The sequence below is a fragment of the Brachyhypopomus gauderio genome, chromosome 20, assembly GCF_052324685.1.
Source record: "Brachyhypopomus gauderio isolate BG-103 chromosome 20, BGAUD_0.2, whole genome shotgun sequence".
Classification (NCBI taxonomy): domain Eukaryota; kingdom Metazoa; phylum Chordata; class Actinopteri; order Gymnotiformes; family Hypopomidae; genus Brachyhypopomus; species Brachyhypopomus gauderio.
The window spans coordinates 4,092,114-4,109,613 of record NC_135230.1 but is presented as its reverse complement, the minus strand read 5'-3'; the positions used below and the strand labels follow the sequence as shown (position 1 = coordinate 4,109,613).

The 17,500-nt window shown below is 44.9% G+C and overlaps 2 protein-coding genes across 3 annotated transcripts in view; both read right to left on the bottom strand.

Annotated features, from left to right (window-relative positions):
• Window positions 1-3,354, bottom strand: part of LOC143484188 (noelin-2-like) — a 12,830-nt gene extending 9,476 nt beyond the window's left edge. The window contains exon 1 of one of the 2 annotated variants that reach the window (XM_076982809.1): window positions 1,976-3,354. In XM_076982809.1, coding sequence (XP_076838924.1) covers window positions 1,976-2,116 — 141 coding nt within the window. In that variant the 5' untranslated portion in view covers window positions 2,117-3,354. The remainder of the gene's footprint in view (window positions 1-1,975) is intronic. The other variant, XM_076982810.1, reaches the window with a different exon arrangement.
• An 891-nt stretch (window positions 3,355-4,245) lies between these two features.
• The window catches only part of col5a3b (collagen, type V, alpha 3b), an 80,232-nt gene continuing 66,977 nt past the window's right edge, over window positions 4,246-17,500 (bottom strand). The window contains exons 46-66 of the mRNA XM_076982864.1: window positions 16,428-16,481; window positions 16,126-16,179; window positions 15,746-15,799; window positions 14,817-14,870; window positions 14,538-14,645; window positions 14,288-14,341; window positions 14,039-14,092; window positions 13,855-13,908; window positions 13,492-13,545; window positions 12,500-12,607; window positions 12,349-12,402; window positions 12,205-12,258; window positions 11,810-11,917; window positions 11,659-11,712; window positions 11,522-11,557; window positions 11,393-11,446; window positions 11,013-11,298; window positions 10,818-10,930; window positions 5,747-5,815; window positions 5,367-5,600; window positions 4,246-4,711 (exon numbers count right to left, since the gene is read on the bottom strand). Coding sequence (XP_076838979.1) covers window positions 4,565-4,711; window positions 5,367-5,600; window positions 5,747-5,815; window positions 10,818-10,930; window positions 11,013-11,298; window positions 11,393-11,446; window positions 11,522-11,557; window positions 11,659-11,712; window positions 11,810-11,917; window positions 12,205-12,258; window positions 12,349-12,402; window positions 12,500-12,607; window positions 13,492-13,545; window positions 13,855-13,908; window positions 14,039-14,092; window positions 14,288-14,341; window positions 14,538-14,645; window positions 14,817-14,870; window positions 15,746-15,799; window positions 16,126-16,179; window positions 16,428-16,481 — 1,857 coding nt within the window. The 3' untranslated portion in view covers window positions 4,246-4,564. The remainder of the gene's footprint in view (window positions 4,712-5,366; window positions 5,601-5,746; window positions 5,816-10,817; window positions 10,931-11,012; window positions 11,299-11,392; window positions 11,447-11,521; window positions 11,558-11,658; window positions 11,713-11,809; window positions 11,918-12,204; window positions 12,259-12,348; window positions 12,403-12,499; window positions 12,608-13,491; window positions 13,546-13,854; window positions 13,909-14,038; window positions 14,093-14,287; window positions 14,342-14,537; window positions 14,646-14,816; window positions 14,871-15,745; window positions 15,800-16,125; window positions 16,180-16,427; window positions 16,482-17,500) is intronic.

Below are 17,500 nucleotides of genomic sequence, written 5' to 3'. Positions count from 1 at the left end.
TTCCATGGTTGGTGCGGCGTTGCCAAGGTGACAGAGTGAGCGCTGACCAACAATGAGTCAGAGCTCGCCAGATGTGAGAGGAAATGACACATCTGTGTGTGTGTGTGTGTGTGTGTGTGGATGTGTGTGTTTGTAAGTGAGGATTTGTGTGTGTGTGTGTGTGTGAGGATGTGTGTGTGTGTGTGTGTGTGTGTGTGTGTGTGTGTGTGTGTGTGTGTGTGTGTGTGCGTGTGTGTGTGTGTGTAAGTGAGGATGTGTGTGTGTGTGTGTGTGTGTGTGTGTGTGTGTGTGTGTGTGTGTGTGTGTGTGTGTGTGTGTAAGTGAGGATGTGTGTGTGTGTGTGTGTGTGTGAGTGAGGATGTGTGTCCATGATGTTTCTTTGATGATGTATTAACACACTCTCCCCTACACATGCACACACAGCCATACATTAATCACACAACATGTCCACAGGACTTTGATCAGGGGTTTTCTGCAGTGCACAGCACACACCTGCCACTGCAGATTACCAGATTTACCAGCTTACCAGATTGACCAGCCACCCACAATCCTAACACATAATTAAGTAAATAAGATGTTGTTATACTAGTAATTACATGTTGTTATAATAGTACTTATATGTTGCTCTACTAGCAATTACACATTATAATAGTAAACACATGTTATAATAATTACATATTGTACACATGTTGTCATAATAGTAAATACATGTTGTTATACTAGTAATTACATGTTGTTATACTAGTAATTGCATGTTATAATAGTAAATACATGTTATTATAATAGTAAATACATGTTATAATAGTAATTACATATTGATATACTAGTAATTACGTTGTTATAATAGTAATTACATGTTATAATAGTAAATGCATGTTATAATAGTAAATACATGTTGTTATAGTAATTAAATGAAATGTGAAATGAAATGCGCCATATTTGTCAATTGTGATTTTTTTTCACCTCAATCTAAATTTGTCCTCCAGATTTACCCATCTATGCACACTAGTGATTACTAGGGGGCTGTGGATCACACGTGCCCAGAGCGGTGGGCAGCCCTAGCCCGGCGCCCGGGGAGCAGTTGGGGTTAGGTGCCTTGCTCAAGGGCACCTCAGTCATGGCCTCAGGTCTGGGAATCGAACCCACGACCCTCTGGTCACAAGACCAATTCGCTACCACAGGACTATAACTGCCTCATAAACATGTTGTTATAGTAATTACATGAAATGTGAAATGAAATGTGCCATATTTGTCAATTGTGATTTTTGTAATCACAATTGACAACAATTGTAATTTTGTGATTATATGTTGTTATAATAGTACTTACATGTACTAATAATTACATGTTGTTATAATAGTAATTATATGTTGTAATAATAGTAAATACATGTTGTTATAATAGTAGTTACACATTGTTATATGTTTGCTGGTTGACGTGAGATGAGAGAATGCTCTCACTGCTCAGTCTGACTTTGAAGCTTCATAAGTGAATTATAAGTGTATAAGTATCATAGGTGAATTTGTAGGCAACATTGGAATACACAGAACTCAAACTTTAAATGGCTATAATACAAATACACACACACACTCACGCTCACCCACCCTCACACATGCATACATACACACTAACACACACCCACACACACAATAATGTGTTTCCCAAACTGCGGTTAAGATCATTGGCACTGACTTGTGAGCAGACGGCAGTCGCCACTAACTATGACCATCTATCTTTAATTACACAATCATTCTAACCTGAATGCAGCACAGGATATTACAGGAAAACAAATTAGCGTTGGTTCCAATACTAACCCACCACACCTGTTTAAGTGGAGTTAGATACGGGCTGGGTCTAAATTCAGGTACCGGGCTGTGACCCTGCTATACTCTGGCATTCTAGAGCACTCTGATATTCTAGATAATGTTGCAATTCTAGAGCCATGATGAGTGACCATGGAAACTGGGTGATACATACACTTATGATCCTCTCGGAGGTGCCCGGGCGTGCCAGCGTCTGGTTGAGTCCCACCAGTGAGGGCAGAGTCTGAGACATCCAATTAGTCACCATGGCCATGGTGCTCAGAACCATGCCAATCTTCAGGATAGGCACACTCATTGCAAATCACTGGAACAATGCACAAATTACTCGAACGGTTCAGGAACAGCTCAGGAACAGTGTAGGAACAGTTCAGGAACAGCTCAGGAACAGTGTAGGAACAGTTCAGGAACAGCTCAGGAACAGTGTAGGAACAGTTCAGGAACAGTGCAGAAATAGTGTAGGAAAAGAGTAGGAACAGCGTGGAAAAATATAAATGCACCAGCAATGCTGAGGAAAAAATGAGACAATGTTGAAATCACGAGAAATACTATATACTAAATGGCAGCCAGAAATATAAGTAAACCGTAAGGTTGAAAAAACTGCAGAAAAGAAATTCTCAGAACAATCATAAGATCCTCTTGCGATGTGGTTAAAAGTTAGAGCAATCCTGGAAAAGTAATGAACAGACTCACTAGTCCTGGGACAACAAAAGAATGAGCCAGAATGTCCTCCCAACACTTTAGCACTGCAGAAGATACTCTGGCACTAGTGTTGGTGCAGCCGTAGTGTGAAGTCCACCTGAGCCACTACACGCTAACTTTAACTTCCCTGCACTGGTCTCAGAGGACCAGCGAGGTCACAAACATGAACATGTTGAAGAACCTCCTGCCAAAAGCAAATTAAAACATTTTATCAACCTACACCTTTAATCCACTCCAAAAAAGGTTGGGGGAAAAAAGCATTTTTCCAGTTATTAGGAAAAGGGCAATGTCCAAAACAATTGAGAAGATAGCATGAAGTTCCAGCCAAAGTGCTTCCAACTCTTCTCAGGAACGTGTCTGCTGTGTAAACTAGGGCTTCTTCTGCTCCAAAACACTACAGCAACAGTGTCGAAACCAACTCTTCCCCTCTGACCTGAGGTAAGCACCCCAGAGAGAGTGTGTGCAGGAACAGAGACAGAGGCAGGGAGGGAGAGAGGCTGAAAGAAAGAAAGACAGGGAAATGGAAGGACAAGGGGTGAGGGACAGAATTACAGAAAGAGAGGAAGAGAGAGAAAGGGAGAGAAAAGGGCAGCAGCAAAATCAGGTAGAAAGATGATGATGTGAGAGCCAAGAAGATGGATGATAGCAGGGTTAGAATATAGAGCCTGACAATATGGAGATGAACAGAAGACGCAGGAGAAATACCGCACCAGCTCACAGGGCTAAGAATGACTGTAACGTCTGTCCTCGATCTCTTCCTCCCTCCTCCCTCCTTCTGTGTGTGTGTGTGTGTGTGTGTGTGTGTGTGTGTGTGTGTTTCTATCTTCTGAGCTCCTGGAGGGTTCCAGCGCAGTGTTCTGCATTCTCACTAGAATTCTGTAATGGTTCAGTAGCAGACATGCCCCCCAGTGGCCAGGAGGGAGAACTGCAGGATGTTATTCTGCTGCTAGTGCCACTGAGACCGTATACATGACTGTTCCTCAATACTTCCTTCCAAAGCAGCAGGCACGTAATGAGGACAACACAGAGGTGACTCTCTCAATCCTGTACTGATATGAAGCTTTAAAACCAAAAGTGTGTGTGTGTGTGTGTGTGTGTGTGTGTGTGTGTGTGTGTGTGTGTGTGTGTGTGTGTGTGTGTGTGTGTGTGTGTTGGGGAGGGGGGGGGCATTTGTTATTAAGTAAACTATAAATACGTGTGGCTAAAAACCTTTGTTGATTTATTATTAATCATTTATTTAGAAATGTTCCCTCCAGACAATATTTATCAAATAGGCCAAAAAGAAGCATTTTTTTTTTACAAAATTAATAATTTCTTAAACCATACCATGGTTGTTATATATACTAAAATCAGAGCACATCTTGAACAGCCTGGTCCTTTGTGGACCACGAAAGGGAAAAATACATCCACTCACAATTCTCCACTCATTTAGACTCACTCATTTTCCAAGAATGTATTACCTGTATCTCATACAACCTGTAAACAAGTTCAAATATGATTTGGTGTAGCACCATGGTTACATAGCATTCAAACAAACAAATATTTAAAAAATGTCAACAATGTATTACATAATAAAAGCATAATTATGAGGTTTGTAACAAATAATTGGACATTTGGTCAAGAGAACAACCTAAAGTAAGAGGTTTGCTGTGCGGGAGTTTGTTTGTGTACATATATGTAACATATGTTCTTACAGTGTGTGTGTGTGTGTGTGTGTGTGTGTGTGTGTGTGTGTGAGAGAGAGAGAGAGAGAGAGAGAGAGAGAGAGAGAGAGAGAGAGAGAGAGAGAGAGAGAGAGAGAGAGAGAGAGAGAGAGAGCGTGTGTGTGTGTGTGTGTGCAAACATGAAAATGTAAAATGATTCTTGGAGCTTGTGGTCACATGATTACACTTCGAGAGGTGTTTACTGTCAGTGTAAGAAGAATAAAACATTCAAAATAAAAGCACCTGGTATCACTCCCTTAACAGGGCTGCATAAATACTAAACACACGTGTGTCAAGTCCCCGCCGCTCTCGTAAACATCCTCCGTTCTTTTCTGCCAGCATTAGCCATTAAAACACACCATCCCAATCTCAAATCCAAACTTCTGCTTTGCACTTCCAAAATCTGAAACGGCGACATCAGTGATAGGGAGGATGTCAGAGTCTGGGGCGTTCACCTCCAGCACAGTGCGGTCCTGTCCCGCTCGCATCTGCAGACGAAAAGGCACCACAGCGGGTTATTAACGCGCCGCTACGAAATCAGAACGGGTTTAAGTTTGTGAACAATTGTCAGATTAAATCTGAATAATTTCAGTGTAAGGTGAGTGCAGGTCGTTTGAGTGTAAGGTTAGTGCGGGTTATTTGAGTGTGGGGTGAGTGTGGGGTGTTTGTGAGTTGACTGTGGGGTGAGTGTGGGGTGTTTGTGAGGTGAGTGTGGGGTGTTTGACTGTGAGGTGAGTGTGGGGTGAGTGTGGGATGTTTGTGAAGTGAGTGTGGGGTGTTTGTGAGGTGAGTGTGGGGTGTTTGACTGTGAAGTGAGTGTGGGGTGTTTGTGAGGTGAGTGTGGGGTGTTTGTGAGGTGAGTGTGGGGTGAGTGTGGGGTGTTTGTGGGGTGAGTGTGGGGTGTTTGACTGTGAAGTGAGTGTGGGGTGTTTGTGAGGTGAGTGTGGGGTGTTTGACTGTGAAGTGAGTGTGGGGTGTTTGTGAAGTGAGTGTGGGGTGAGTGTGGGGTGTTTGTGAGGTGAGTGTGGGGTGTTTGTGAGGTGAGTGTGGGGTGAGTGTGGGGTGTTTGTGAGGTGAGTGTGGGGTGTTTGTGAGGTGAGTGTGGGGTGTTTGACTGTGAAGTGAGTGTGGGGTGAGACTCACATGGCAGCCGTCGTGGCTGGGCTGAATGTAGTGGGCGTTTTTCTGTGTGAGTTCCTCCCCGTTGCTGCCCCTAAAGCGCAGTGCATGTGTGTGGCTGAAGGTGGTGCTGTCGAGCCAGCCAGCAGAATTCTGGCACAGGTAGGTGAAAGTCTGTCTGCCGGTAGCACTTAACAACTTCAAGAAACTGAGCTGCACTATATGGACTGGGTTACCATCGGCATCCACATAAGAGAACTGGGGAGAGAGAGGGAGAGGGAGAGAGAGAGAGAGAGAGAGAGAGAGAGAGGATATGATCATAAGTATGCACTCAATGACACCAGCTAAATAATTAAAGGGTGTGGCACACACACACACACACACACACACACACACACACACACCTGGGAGCCCTTCCTGAACTGACTGTACCAGGTTCCAGGCTTTTCCTTATTCCACGCAGCCATCTTCACCTACAGAGAAACAGAGTTAAAGCAACATCAGACAGTGTGGCAGAGAAACAGAGTTAAAGCAACATCAGACAGTGGGGCAGATAGACAGAGTTAAAGCAACATCAGACAGTGGGGCAGAGAGACAGAGTTAAAGCAACATCAGACAGTGTGGCAGAGAAACAGAGTTAAAGCAACATCAGACAGTGGAGCAGAGAGACAGAGTTAAAGCAACATCAGACAGTGGGGCAGAGAGACAGAGTTAAAGCAACATCAGACAGTGGGGCAGAGAAACAGAGTTAAAGCAACATCAGACAGTGGGGCAGAGAGACAGAGTTAAAGCAACATCAGACAGTGTGGCAGAGAAACAGAGTTAAAGCAACATCAGACAGTGGGGCAGAGAGACAGACTTAAAGCAACATCAGACAGTGTGGCAGAGAGACAGAGTTAAAGCAACATCAGACAGTGGGGCAGAGAGACAGACTTAAAGCAACATCAGACAGTGGGGCAGAGAAACAGAGTTAAAGCAACATCAGACAGTGGGGCAGAGAGACAGACTTAAAGCAACATCAGACAGTGTGGCAGAGAGACAGAGTTAAAGCAACATCAGACAGTGGGGCAGAGAGACAGACTTAAAGCAACATCAGACAGTGGGGCAGAGAGACAGAGTTAAAGCAACATCAGACAGTGGGGCAGAGAGACAGAGTTAAAGCAACATCAGACAGTGTGGCAGAGAAACAGAGTTAAAGCAACATCAGACAGTGTGGCAGAGAGACAGAGTTAAAGCAACATCAGACAGTGTGGCAGAGAGACAGAGTTAAAGCAACATCAGACAGTGGGGCAGAGAAACAGAGTTAAAGCAACATCAGACAGTGGGGCAGAGAGACAGAGTTAAAGCAACATCAGACAGTGTGGCAGAGAGACAGAGTTAAAGCAACATCAGACAGTGGGGCAGAGAGACAGACTTAAAGCAACATCAGACAGTGTGGCAGAGAGACAGAGTTAAAGCAACATCAGACAGTGGGGCAGAGAGACAGACTTAAAGCAACATCAGACAGTGTGGCAGAGAGACAGAATTAAAGCAACATCAGACAGTGGGGCAGAGAGACAGAGTTAAAGCAACATCAGACAGTGTGGCAGAGAAACAGAGTTAAAGCAACATCAGACAGTGGGGCAGAGAGACAGAGTTAAAGCAACATCAGACAGTGGGGCAGAGAAACAGAGTTAAAGCAACATCAGACAGTGGGGCAGAGAAACAGAGTTAAAGCAACATCAGACAGTGGGGCAGAGAGACAGAGTTAAAGCAACATCAGACAGTGTGGCAGAGAAACAGAGTTAAAGCAACATCAGACAGTGGGGCAGAGAGACAGACTTAAAGCAACATCAGACAGTGTGGCAGAGAGACAGAATTAAAGCAACATCAGACAGTGGGGCAGAGAGACAGACTTAAAGCAACATCAGACAGTGGGGCAGAGAGACAGAGTTAAAGCAACATCAGACAGTGTGGCAGAGAAACAGAGTTAAAGCAACATCAGACAGTGGGGCAGAGAGACAGAGTTAAAGCAACATCAGACAGTGGGGCAGAGAAACAGAGTTAAAGCAACATCAGACAGTGGGGCAGAGAGACAGAGTTAAAGCAACATCAGACAGTGGGGCAGAGAGACAGAGTTAAAGCAACATCAGACAGTGTGGCAGAGAAACAGAGTTAAAGCAACATCAGACAGTGGAGCAGAGAGACAGAGTTAAAGCAACATCAGACAGTGGGGCAGAGAGACAGAGTTAAAGCAACATCAGACAGTGGGGCAGAGAAACAGAGTTAAAGCAACATCAGACAGTGTGGCAGAGAGACAGAGTTAAAGCAACATCAGACAGTGTGGCAGAGAAACAGAGTTAAAGCAACATCAGACAGTGGGGCAGAGAGACAGACTTAAAGCAACATCAGACAGTGTGGCAGAGAGACAGAGTTAAAGCAACATCAGACAGTGGGGCAGAGAGACAGACTTAAAGCAACATCAGACAGTGGGGCAGAGAGACAGAGTTAAAGCAACATCAGACAGTGGGGCAGAGAGACAGAGTTAAAGCAACATCAGACAGTGTGGCAGAGAAACAGAGTTAAAGCAACATCAGACAGTGTGGCAGAGAGACAGAGTTAAAGCAACATCAGACAGTGTGGCAGAGAGACAGAGTTAAAGCAACATCAGACAGTGTGGCAGAGAAACAGAGTTAAAGCAACATCAGACAGTGGGGCAGAGAGACAGAGTTAAAGCAACATCAGACAGTGGGGCAGAGAAACAGAGTTAAAGCAACATCAGACAGTGGGGCAGAGAAACAGAGTTAAAGCAACATCAGACAGTGGGGCAGAGAGACAGAGTTAAAGCAACATCAGACAGTGGGGCAGAGAGACAGACTTAAAGCAACATCAGACAGTGGGGCAGAGAGACAGAGTTAAAGCAACATCAGACAGTGGGGCAGAGAGACAGAGTTAAAGCAACATCAGACAGTGTGGCAGAGAAACAGAGTTAAAGCAACATCAGACAGTGGAGCAGAGAGACAGAGTTAAAGCAACATCAGACAGTGGGGCAGAGAGACAGAGTTAAAGCAACATCAGACAGTGTGGCAGAGAAACAGAGTTAAAGCAACATCAGACAGTGGGGCAGAGAGACAGAGTTAAAGCAACATCAGACAGTGGGGCAGAGAAACAGAGTTAAAGCAACATCAGACAGTGGGGCAGAGAAACAGAGTTAAAGCAACATCAGACAGTGGGGCAGAGAGACAGAGTTAAAGCAACATCAGACAGTGGGGCAGAGAGACAGAGTTAAAGCAACATCAGACAGTGTGGCAGAGAAACAGAGTTAAAGCAACATCAGACAGTGGAGCAGAGAGACAGAGTTAAAGCAACATCAGACAGTGGGGCAGAGAGACAGAGTTAAAGCAACATCAGACAGTGGGGCAGAGAAACAGAGTTAAAGCAACATCAGACAGTGTGGCAGAGAGACAGAGTTAAAGCAACATCAGACAGTGTGGCAGAGAAACAGAGTTAAAGCAACATCAGACAGTGGGGCAGAGAGACAGACTTAAAGCAACATCAGACAGTGTGGCAGAGAGACAGAGTTAAAGCAACATCAGACAGTGGGGCAGAGAGACAGACTTAAAGCAACATCAGACAGTGGGGCAGAGAGACAGAGTTAAAGCAACATCAGACAGTGGGGCAGAGAGACAGAGTTAAAGCAACATCAGACAGTGTGGCAGAGAAACAGAGTTAAAGCAACATCAGACAGTGTGGCAGAGAGACAGAGTTAAAGCAACATCAGACAGTGTGGCAGAGAGACAGAGTTAAAGCAACATCAGACAGTGTGGCAGAGAAACAGAGTTAAAGCAACATCAGACAGTGGGGCAGAGAGACAGAGTTAAAGCAACATCAGACAGTGGGGCAGAGAAACAGAGTTAAAGCAACATCAGACAGTGGGGCAGAGAAACAGAGTTAAAGCAACATCAGACAGTGGGGCAGAGAGACAGAGTTAAAGCAACATCAGACAGTGTGGCAGAGAGACAGAGTTAAAGCAACATCAGACAGTGTGGCAGAGAGACAGACTTAAAGCAACATCAGACAGTGTGGCAGAGAGACAGAGTTAAAGCAACATCAGACAGTGGGGCAGAGAGACAGACTTAAAGCAACATCAGACAGTGTGGCAGAGAGACAGAATTAAAGCAACATCAGACAGTGGGGCAGAGAAACAGAGTTAAAGCAACATCAGACAGTGGGGCAGAGAGACAGAGTTAAAGCAACATCAGACAGTGGGGCAGAGAAACAGAGTTAAAGCAACATCAGACAGTGGGGCAGAGAAACAGAGTTAAAGCAACATCAGACAGTGGGGCAGAGAGACAGAGTTAAAGCAACATCAGACAGTGTGGCAGAGAAACAGAGTTAAAGCAACATCAGACAGTGGGGCAGAGAGACAGACTTAAAGCAACATCAGACAGTGTGGCAGAGAGACAGAATTAAAGCAACATCAGACAGTGGGGCAGAGAGACAGACTTAAAGCAACATCAGACAGTGGGGCAGAGAGACAGAGTTAAAGCAACATCAGACAGTGGGGCAGAGAGACAGAGTTAAAGCAACATCAGACAGTGTGGCAGAGAAACAGAGTTAAAGCAACATCAGACAGTGGAGCAGAGAGACAGAGTTAAAGCAACATCAGACAGTGGGGCAGAGAGACAGAGTTAAAGCAACATCAGACAGTGTGGCAGAGAAACAGAGTTAAAGCAACATCAGACAGTGGGGCAGAGAGACAGAGTTAAAGCAACATCAGACAGTGGGGCAGAGAAACAGAGTTAAAGCAACATCAGACAGTGGGGCAGAGAAACAGAGTTAAAGCAACATCAGACAGTGGGGCAGAGAGACAGAGTTAAAGCAACATCAGACAGTGGGGCAGAGAGACAGAGTTAAAGCAACATCAGACAGTGTGGCGGAGAGACAGAGTTAAAGCAACATCAGACAGTGGGGCAGAGAGACAGAGTTAAAGCAACATCAGACAGTGGGGCAGAGAAACAGAGTTAAAGCAACATCAGACAGTGGGGCAGAGAAACAGAGTTAAAGCAACATCAGACAGTGGGGCAGAGAGACAGAGTTAAAGCAACATCAGACAGTGGGGCAGAGAGACAGAGTTAAAGCAACATCAGACAGTGTGGCAGAGAGACAGAGTTAAAGCAACATCAGACAGTGGGGCAGAGAGACAGACTTAAAGCAACATCAGACAGTGTGGCAGAGAGACAGAGTTAAAGCAACATCAGACAGTGGGGCAGAGAGACAGAGTTAAAGCAACATCAGACAGTGTGGCAGAGAGACAGAGTTAAAGCAACATCAGACAGTGGGGCAGAGAGACAGACTTAAAGCAACATCAGACAGTGTGGCAGAGAGACAGAGTTAAAGCAACATCAGACAGTGGGGCAGAGAGACAGACTTAAAGCAACATCAGACAGTGTGGCAGAGAAACAGAGTTAAAGCAACATCAGACAGTTGGCTTACCAACTGGAACTTGCTATGGGGCTGTAGGCAGGTCTCCCCTTCTGCTGTGAAGTTACAGTAGACCTTAAAGGAATCTCTGTGGCAACCCTGATTTGGATCAATCCAATACACACCTGCGGGGGGGATTATGATATGAGTCAAAGTCACAAGGCCAGCTTTACCGTCCTGGGTGAAACACACACACGCCACACACACCATCGGGGTACTCAGGGTGACACATCCAGAGCTCTTTGCAGGTGCGGCCGGGACTGTGAAACGTTCCCAGGGGGTTCCTCAGGCCCTCCACCTCCGTCCGCATGGACGACAGCGACGCCAGCACCTCCTCCACGTCCCTCTCTCCATCTGCTCCATCACCCTGCACACCGGCCTCCACCTGGTCTCCCACCTCTTCCCCATCCAGAGAGGCCCCATCCACCTGATGCCTGCGAACCCTGCCTCCCTCCAGCTGGGGCTGAGAGACCCTGCTGTCAGCTGGAAAACCCTAAACACACACACACTGCCTGATTAATATCAGTGATATTAGGACACCCCCCCCCCCCCCCCAAGGCTTTCTGACTTGTCAGATCTAAACTCACAGGAGGTCCTGGAGGTCCAGACGGTCCTCTATCTCCATGAGGTCCAATGGGCCCCTGAAAAAAGAAGACAGTGTGTGTAAGTGTGTCTGTGTGTGTGAGTGTGTGTTATTGTGTGTGTGTAAAACTCACCTGGTTTCCCTTTGACCCTTTCTGCCCCATAGATCCCTGTAACATACAACAGATCTTACTAGAAGCAACATCACTCTGTGTGCAGGAGAGCGTCTGGTCGGTTAATCTCTGCTGTTTAACAGGAGTGTGTAACTTACCGAGAGGCCAAGCAGTCCGGGGGGGCCATTGGGGCCTGCAGACCCTGTACGGCCCTGCAAGAGCAGCGTGGGATGACACATTAGACACACATTTATATGCTGTGTGTATGTGTGTGTGTGTGTGTGTGTGTGTGTGTGTGTGTGATCTTACCTGATCTCCTTTGGGCCCCTGCACACCCTGATTCCCAGGCAGACCTCGATCTCCTTTCTCTCCAAGTTCACCCGGAGGACCAATCAGGCCAATAAGCCCTGCATGACCCTGATGCACACATACACACACACACACACACACACACACACACACACACACACACACACACACACACACACACACACACACACACACACATGTATATGTAACTGGAACCTGGAATTTGGTACAACCAGTTCATGAAAGGCTCATGTGTGTGTGTGTGTGCGTGTGTGTGTGTGTGTGTGTGTGTGTGTGTGTGTGTGTGTGTGTGTGTGTGTGTGTGTGTGTGTGTGTGTGTGTGTGTGTGTGTGTGTGTGTGTGTGTGTGTGTGTGTGTGTGTGTGTGAGATGCACCTTTTCTCCTTTTCTACCATGGTCTCCCTTCAAACCTGGCAGTCCAGAGGGACCCTAAAGGTGAAAGGTCACAGAGACATTTAATACCGTTTAAAGAATAAATGTTTATCTGCGATTAAAGGTGTACATCTGCTGGAGACCTACCAAGGGCCCTGGAGGACCGGTCTGTCCGGGGGGGCCGTTCAGACCTTGTTCTCCCTGAAGATGGAGAGTACAGACACAACACATACCGTTACGCAGCTTCTAACCTGCTTGCTATGACAACCTGCCATCGTTGTGAAGATGTGGGGCTCACCGCCGGTCCTGGGATACCAGGAAGTCCTTGTGGTCCAGCCTTCCCCGGGCTGCCCTGTCCACCCACCGGACCCGTCTTCCCCAGGACACCTTCATAGCCAGGAGCACCCTGCACAGAAAGATTCACCAAATACACACCTGACATACACACCAAATACACACCTGACATACACACCAAATATACGGACACCTGATATATTGTGTTACATGTTGTGCTGTATGCTATGTTGTATGTTATGTCATATGTTATGTCATATGCTGTGTTGTATGTTGTGTTACATGTAGTGTTGTATGTTGGGTCGTACGTTGTGTTACGTGTTGTGCTGTATGTTGTTATAACATATTCAAATGACCTAAGATAACATATTTAAATTACCCAAGATAACATATTTAAATACCCTAATATAACATATTTAAATGACCTAAGATAACGTATTTAAATGACCTAATATAACATATATAAATGAACTAAGACAGCAAATTTAAATGACCTAAGATAACGTATATAAAAGACTTAAGATAACAGCACAGTCCATCACCGGGGTTCAGCTCCCTAACCTTCTGGATTTATACACCAGCCGCTGCCTGAGGAAATCCACAAGGATCACACCCCCCATTACTTGTATGAGCACAACAGTACGTACATTTTTAATGTATATACACTAGTTAAATTGTTTATAATTCATATATCTTATTGTAAATATTGTCTCTGCAATTTGTGGAACTCGCACACAAGTTTTTCACTCACCAGTGTCCCTGTACTCTGGCGATGTGACAATAAATCTGATTTGATTTGATTTTGATTTGATATTTAAATGACCTAAGATAATATATATAAATGACTTAGATAGATAACATATTTAAACGTCCTAAGATAACATTCATTTGACCTAATATTACATTTTTACATAATATAACATATTTAAATGACTGAATATAACATATTTAAATGAGGGAAGATAATGTATTTAAATGACCTAAGACAACATTTACCTTGTCACCCTTCAAACCAGCCTTGCCTTCTTTTCCTGGTGGACCTAAATGACCCTACAGAAAGAAAGACAGAAAGAAGGAGTAATACCAATATATTATATATATAATATAAATACCAAAATATTACTAGAAAACACGTACACACACACACACAAACACACACAGATACACACACACACGCAGATACACACAAACACACACACACACACACACACACACACATACCCACACATGCCTACACACACACACACACATACCCACACACACACGCACACACACACACACACACACACATACCCACACATGCCTACACACACACACACACACACATACCGACACACACACACACACACACACACTAACCCTTCTTCCTGGTCGTCCTGGTGGACCAGGTTCTCCAGAAGCTCCTGGAGGACCCTGAAAGTGTAAATAAGCCAGAAGGATCAAATGGAAAGCAGAGGTGACACCAACAAACCAAACTGCTAAAATGGCGTGATGATGATGATGATGATGATGATGATGAGGATGACGAAGCAGAAATACTCACAGCTTTACCGGGATCTCCATTATCTCCTTTTGACCCAGGACCTCCATCAATACCCTTGTAGGGAGAAAAGGGAAGACAGACAGACAGACGTGACAGACAGACATGACAGACAGACAGACAGACAGACGTGACAGACAGACATACATGACAGACATGACAGACAGACAGACAGACAGACAGATGTGTAACTGAGTAACTAATTTGGGTTTATGACCAGCAGAATATGGAAGAGGAAGAAGATTTACTCACATCAGTGCCAGGCTCTCCAGGAGGTCCTGGGTCTCCAGTGACACCAATAGGACCCTGGAGAAAGAGAGAGAGAGAGAGAGAGAGAGAGAGAGAGGGTGGGTGAAGAGAGAGAGAGAGAGAGAGAGAGAGAGAGAGAGAGAGAGAGAGAAATATATGGTTGTATAAGAAATTGCATTAAAAATGATGTTTTTCATACACACACACACACACACACACACACACACACACACACACACACAAACACACTCACTGAGTTTCCCTTAGCTCCATCCTCTCCCAGTGCACCTCTTGCTCCTGGAGGTCCTCCAGCACCTGAGACTCCAGAATCTCCTTTCTCCCCCTGATCACCTTTATCTCCCTGCAGCGCGCGCACACACACGCACACACACACACACGCACACACGCACACACACATTATATATATACATTATATTTTTTATATATAGTTACAGTAAATCCAACATATAAAAAAACATAAGAAAAAAGAGAGGAGAGAAGGGGAGGAGAAGAGAGTAGAAGTTTTACTCACCGTGATTCCAGACAAACCCACTGGACCAGGATCACCTGATTCTCCATCCTCCCCCTATCCAACAGAACCATCATCATCATCATCATCATCATCATCATCATCATCATCATCATCATCATCACCATCACCAGCAGCAGTAGCAGCAGCAGAATCAATAACTCAATTCAATGTAAAACAGGTTTCCTAAATTGTGATAAAGCTTCAGATGGAGGATCTAGGTGATTGGTAAGCAGTAAGATGATTTAGGTGATTGGTAGAAGGTGATTGGTAAGCAGTAAGATGATTTAGGTGATTGGTAGAAGGTGATTGGTAAGCAGTAAGATGATTTAGGTGATTGGTAGAAGGTGATTGGTAAGCAGTAAGATGATTTAGGTGATTGGTAGAAGGTGATTGGTAAGCAGTAAGATGATCTAGGTGATTGGTAGAAGGTGATTGGTAAGCAGTAAGATGATCTAGGTGATTGGTAGAAGGTGATTGGTAAGCAGTAAGATGATCTAGGTGATTGGTAGAAGGTGATTGGTAAGCAGTAAGATGATTTAGGTGATTGGTAGAAGGTGATTGGTAAGCAGTAAGATGATCTAGGTGATTGGTAGAAGGTGATTGGTAAGCAGTAAGATGATCTAGGTGATTGGTAGAAGGTGATTGGTAAGCAGTAAGATGATTTAGGTGATTGGTAGAAGGTGATTGGTAAGCAGTAAGATGATCTAGGTGATTGGTAGAAGGTGATTGGTAAGCAGTAAGATGATCTAGGTGATTGGTAGAAGGTGATTGGTAAGCAGTAAGATGATTTAGGTGATTGGTAGAAGGTGATAGGTAAGCAGTAAGATGATCTAGGTGATTGGTAGAAGGTGATTGGTAAGCAGTAAGATGATCTAGGTGATTGGTAGAAGGTGATTGGTAGCATAGTGATGTGGTCCATTAGATCACACCTTTTCTCCAACTCCACCAGGTTGACCACGAACGCCGGCTCTACCTGGAGGCCCCTACACACAGGACAAAGAACACACACAAGCTTGTTAGACTGTGTGCATGTGTGTGTGTGTGTGTGTTTGTGCGTGTGTGTGTGTGTGTGTGTGTGTGTGTTCGTGCGTGCGTGTGTGTGTGTGTGTGTGTTCGTGCGTGTGTGTGTGTGTGTGTGCGCGTACCTGTGTGTGTGTACCTGTGTGTGTGTTCGTGTGTGTGTGTGTGTGTGTACGTGTGTGTTCGTGCATGTGTGTGCGCGCGCGTGCACGTGTGTGTGTGTACGTGTGTGTGTGTTCATGTGTGTGTGTGTGTGTGTGTGTGTGTGTGTGCACGCGTGTGTGTGTACCTGTCCTCCACTTGGTCCCTGAGGTCCTCTGGGTCCATGCTGACCAGGAAGGCCCTTTAATCACAAACAGGTCCATCACATGAGCTACTTTAAAGAGCTAGTGAGAAACTAGTTTAGTTACCAGATATACAGTTCATATCCTAAACGTAAACCACTGAAAAATGTATGGAGGCATATCTAATACAGAGAAATTGGCCATTGGTTTTAGAAGGAAAGACTAATACAGAAACATTATTGACTTAAGGGGACATATTTGAAAAGAAGCATTAAGAGTGAAATTAGGTCACAGTAAATGATCTCACAATCAGTCCAGCATGTCCACTCTCCCCCTTCTCTCCTGTAGGTCCTGGCATACCCTGAACACACACACACACACACCCTGAACAATGACATCATACCCTGAACACACACACACGCACACACTGAACAATGACATCATACCCTGAACACACACACACACTGAACAATGACATAATACCCTGAACACACACACGCACACACACACACACACACACACACACACACTGAACCATGACATCATACCCTGAACACACACACACACACACTGAACAATGACATCATACCCTGAACACACACACACACACACTGAACCATGACATCATACCCTGAAGACACACACACACACTGAACAATGACATCATACCCTGAACACACACACACTGAACCATGACATCATACCCTGAACACACACACACACACTCTGAACAATGACATCATACCCTGAACACAAACACACACTCTGAACCATGACATCATACCCTGAACACAAACACACACTCTGAACAATGACATCATACGCTAAACACACACACACACACACTCTGAACCATGACATCATACCCTGAACACAAACACACACACTGAACAATGACATCATACCCTGAACACAAACACACACTCTGAACAATGACATCATACCCTGAACACAAACACACACACTGAACCATGACATCATACCCTGAACACACACACACACACACACACACACACACACACACACTGAACAATGACATCATACCCTGAACACAAACACACACACTGAACCATGACATCATACCCTGAACACACACACACACACACACACACACACACACACACACACACTGAACAATTACATCATACCCTGAACACAAACACACACACTGAACCATGCCATTATACCCTAAACACAAACACACACACTGAACCATGGCATCATACCCTGAACACAAACACACACTGAACCATGACATCATACCCTAAACACAAACACACACTCTGAACCAGGACATCATACCCTAAACACACAAACACACACTCTGAACCATGACATCATACCCTGAACACAAACACACACTCTGAACAATGACATCAT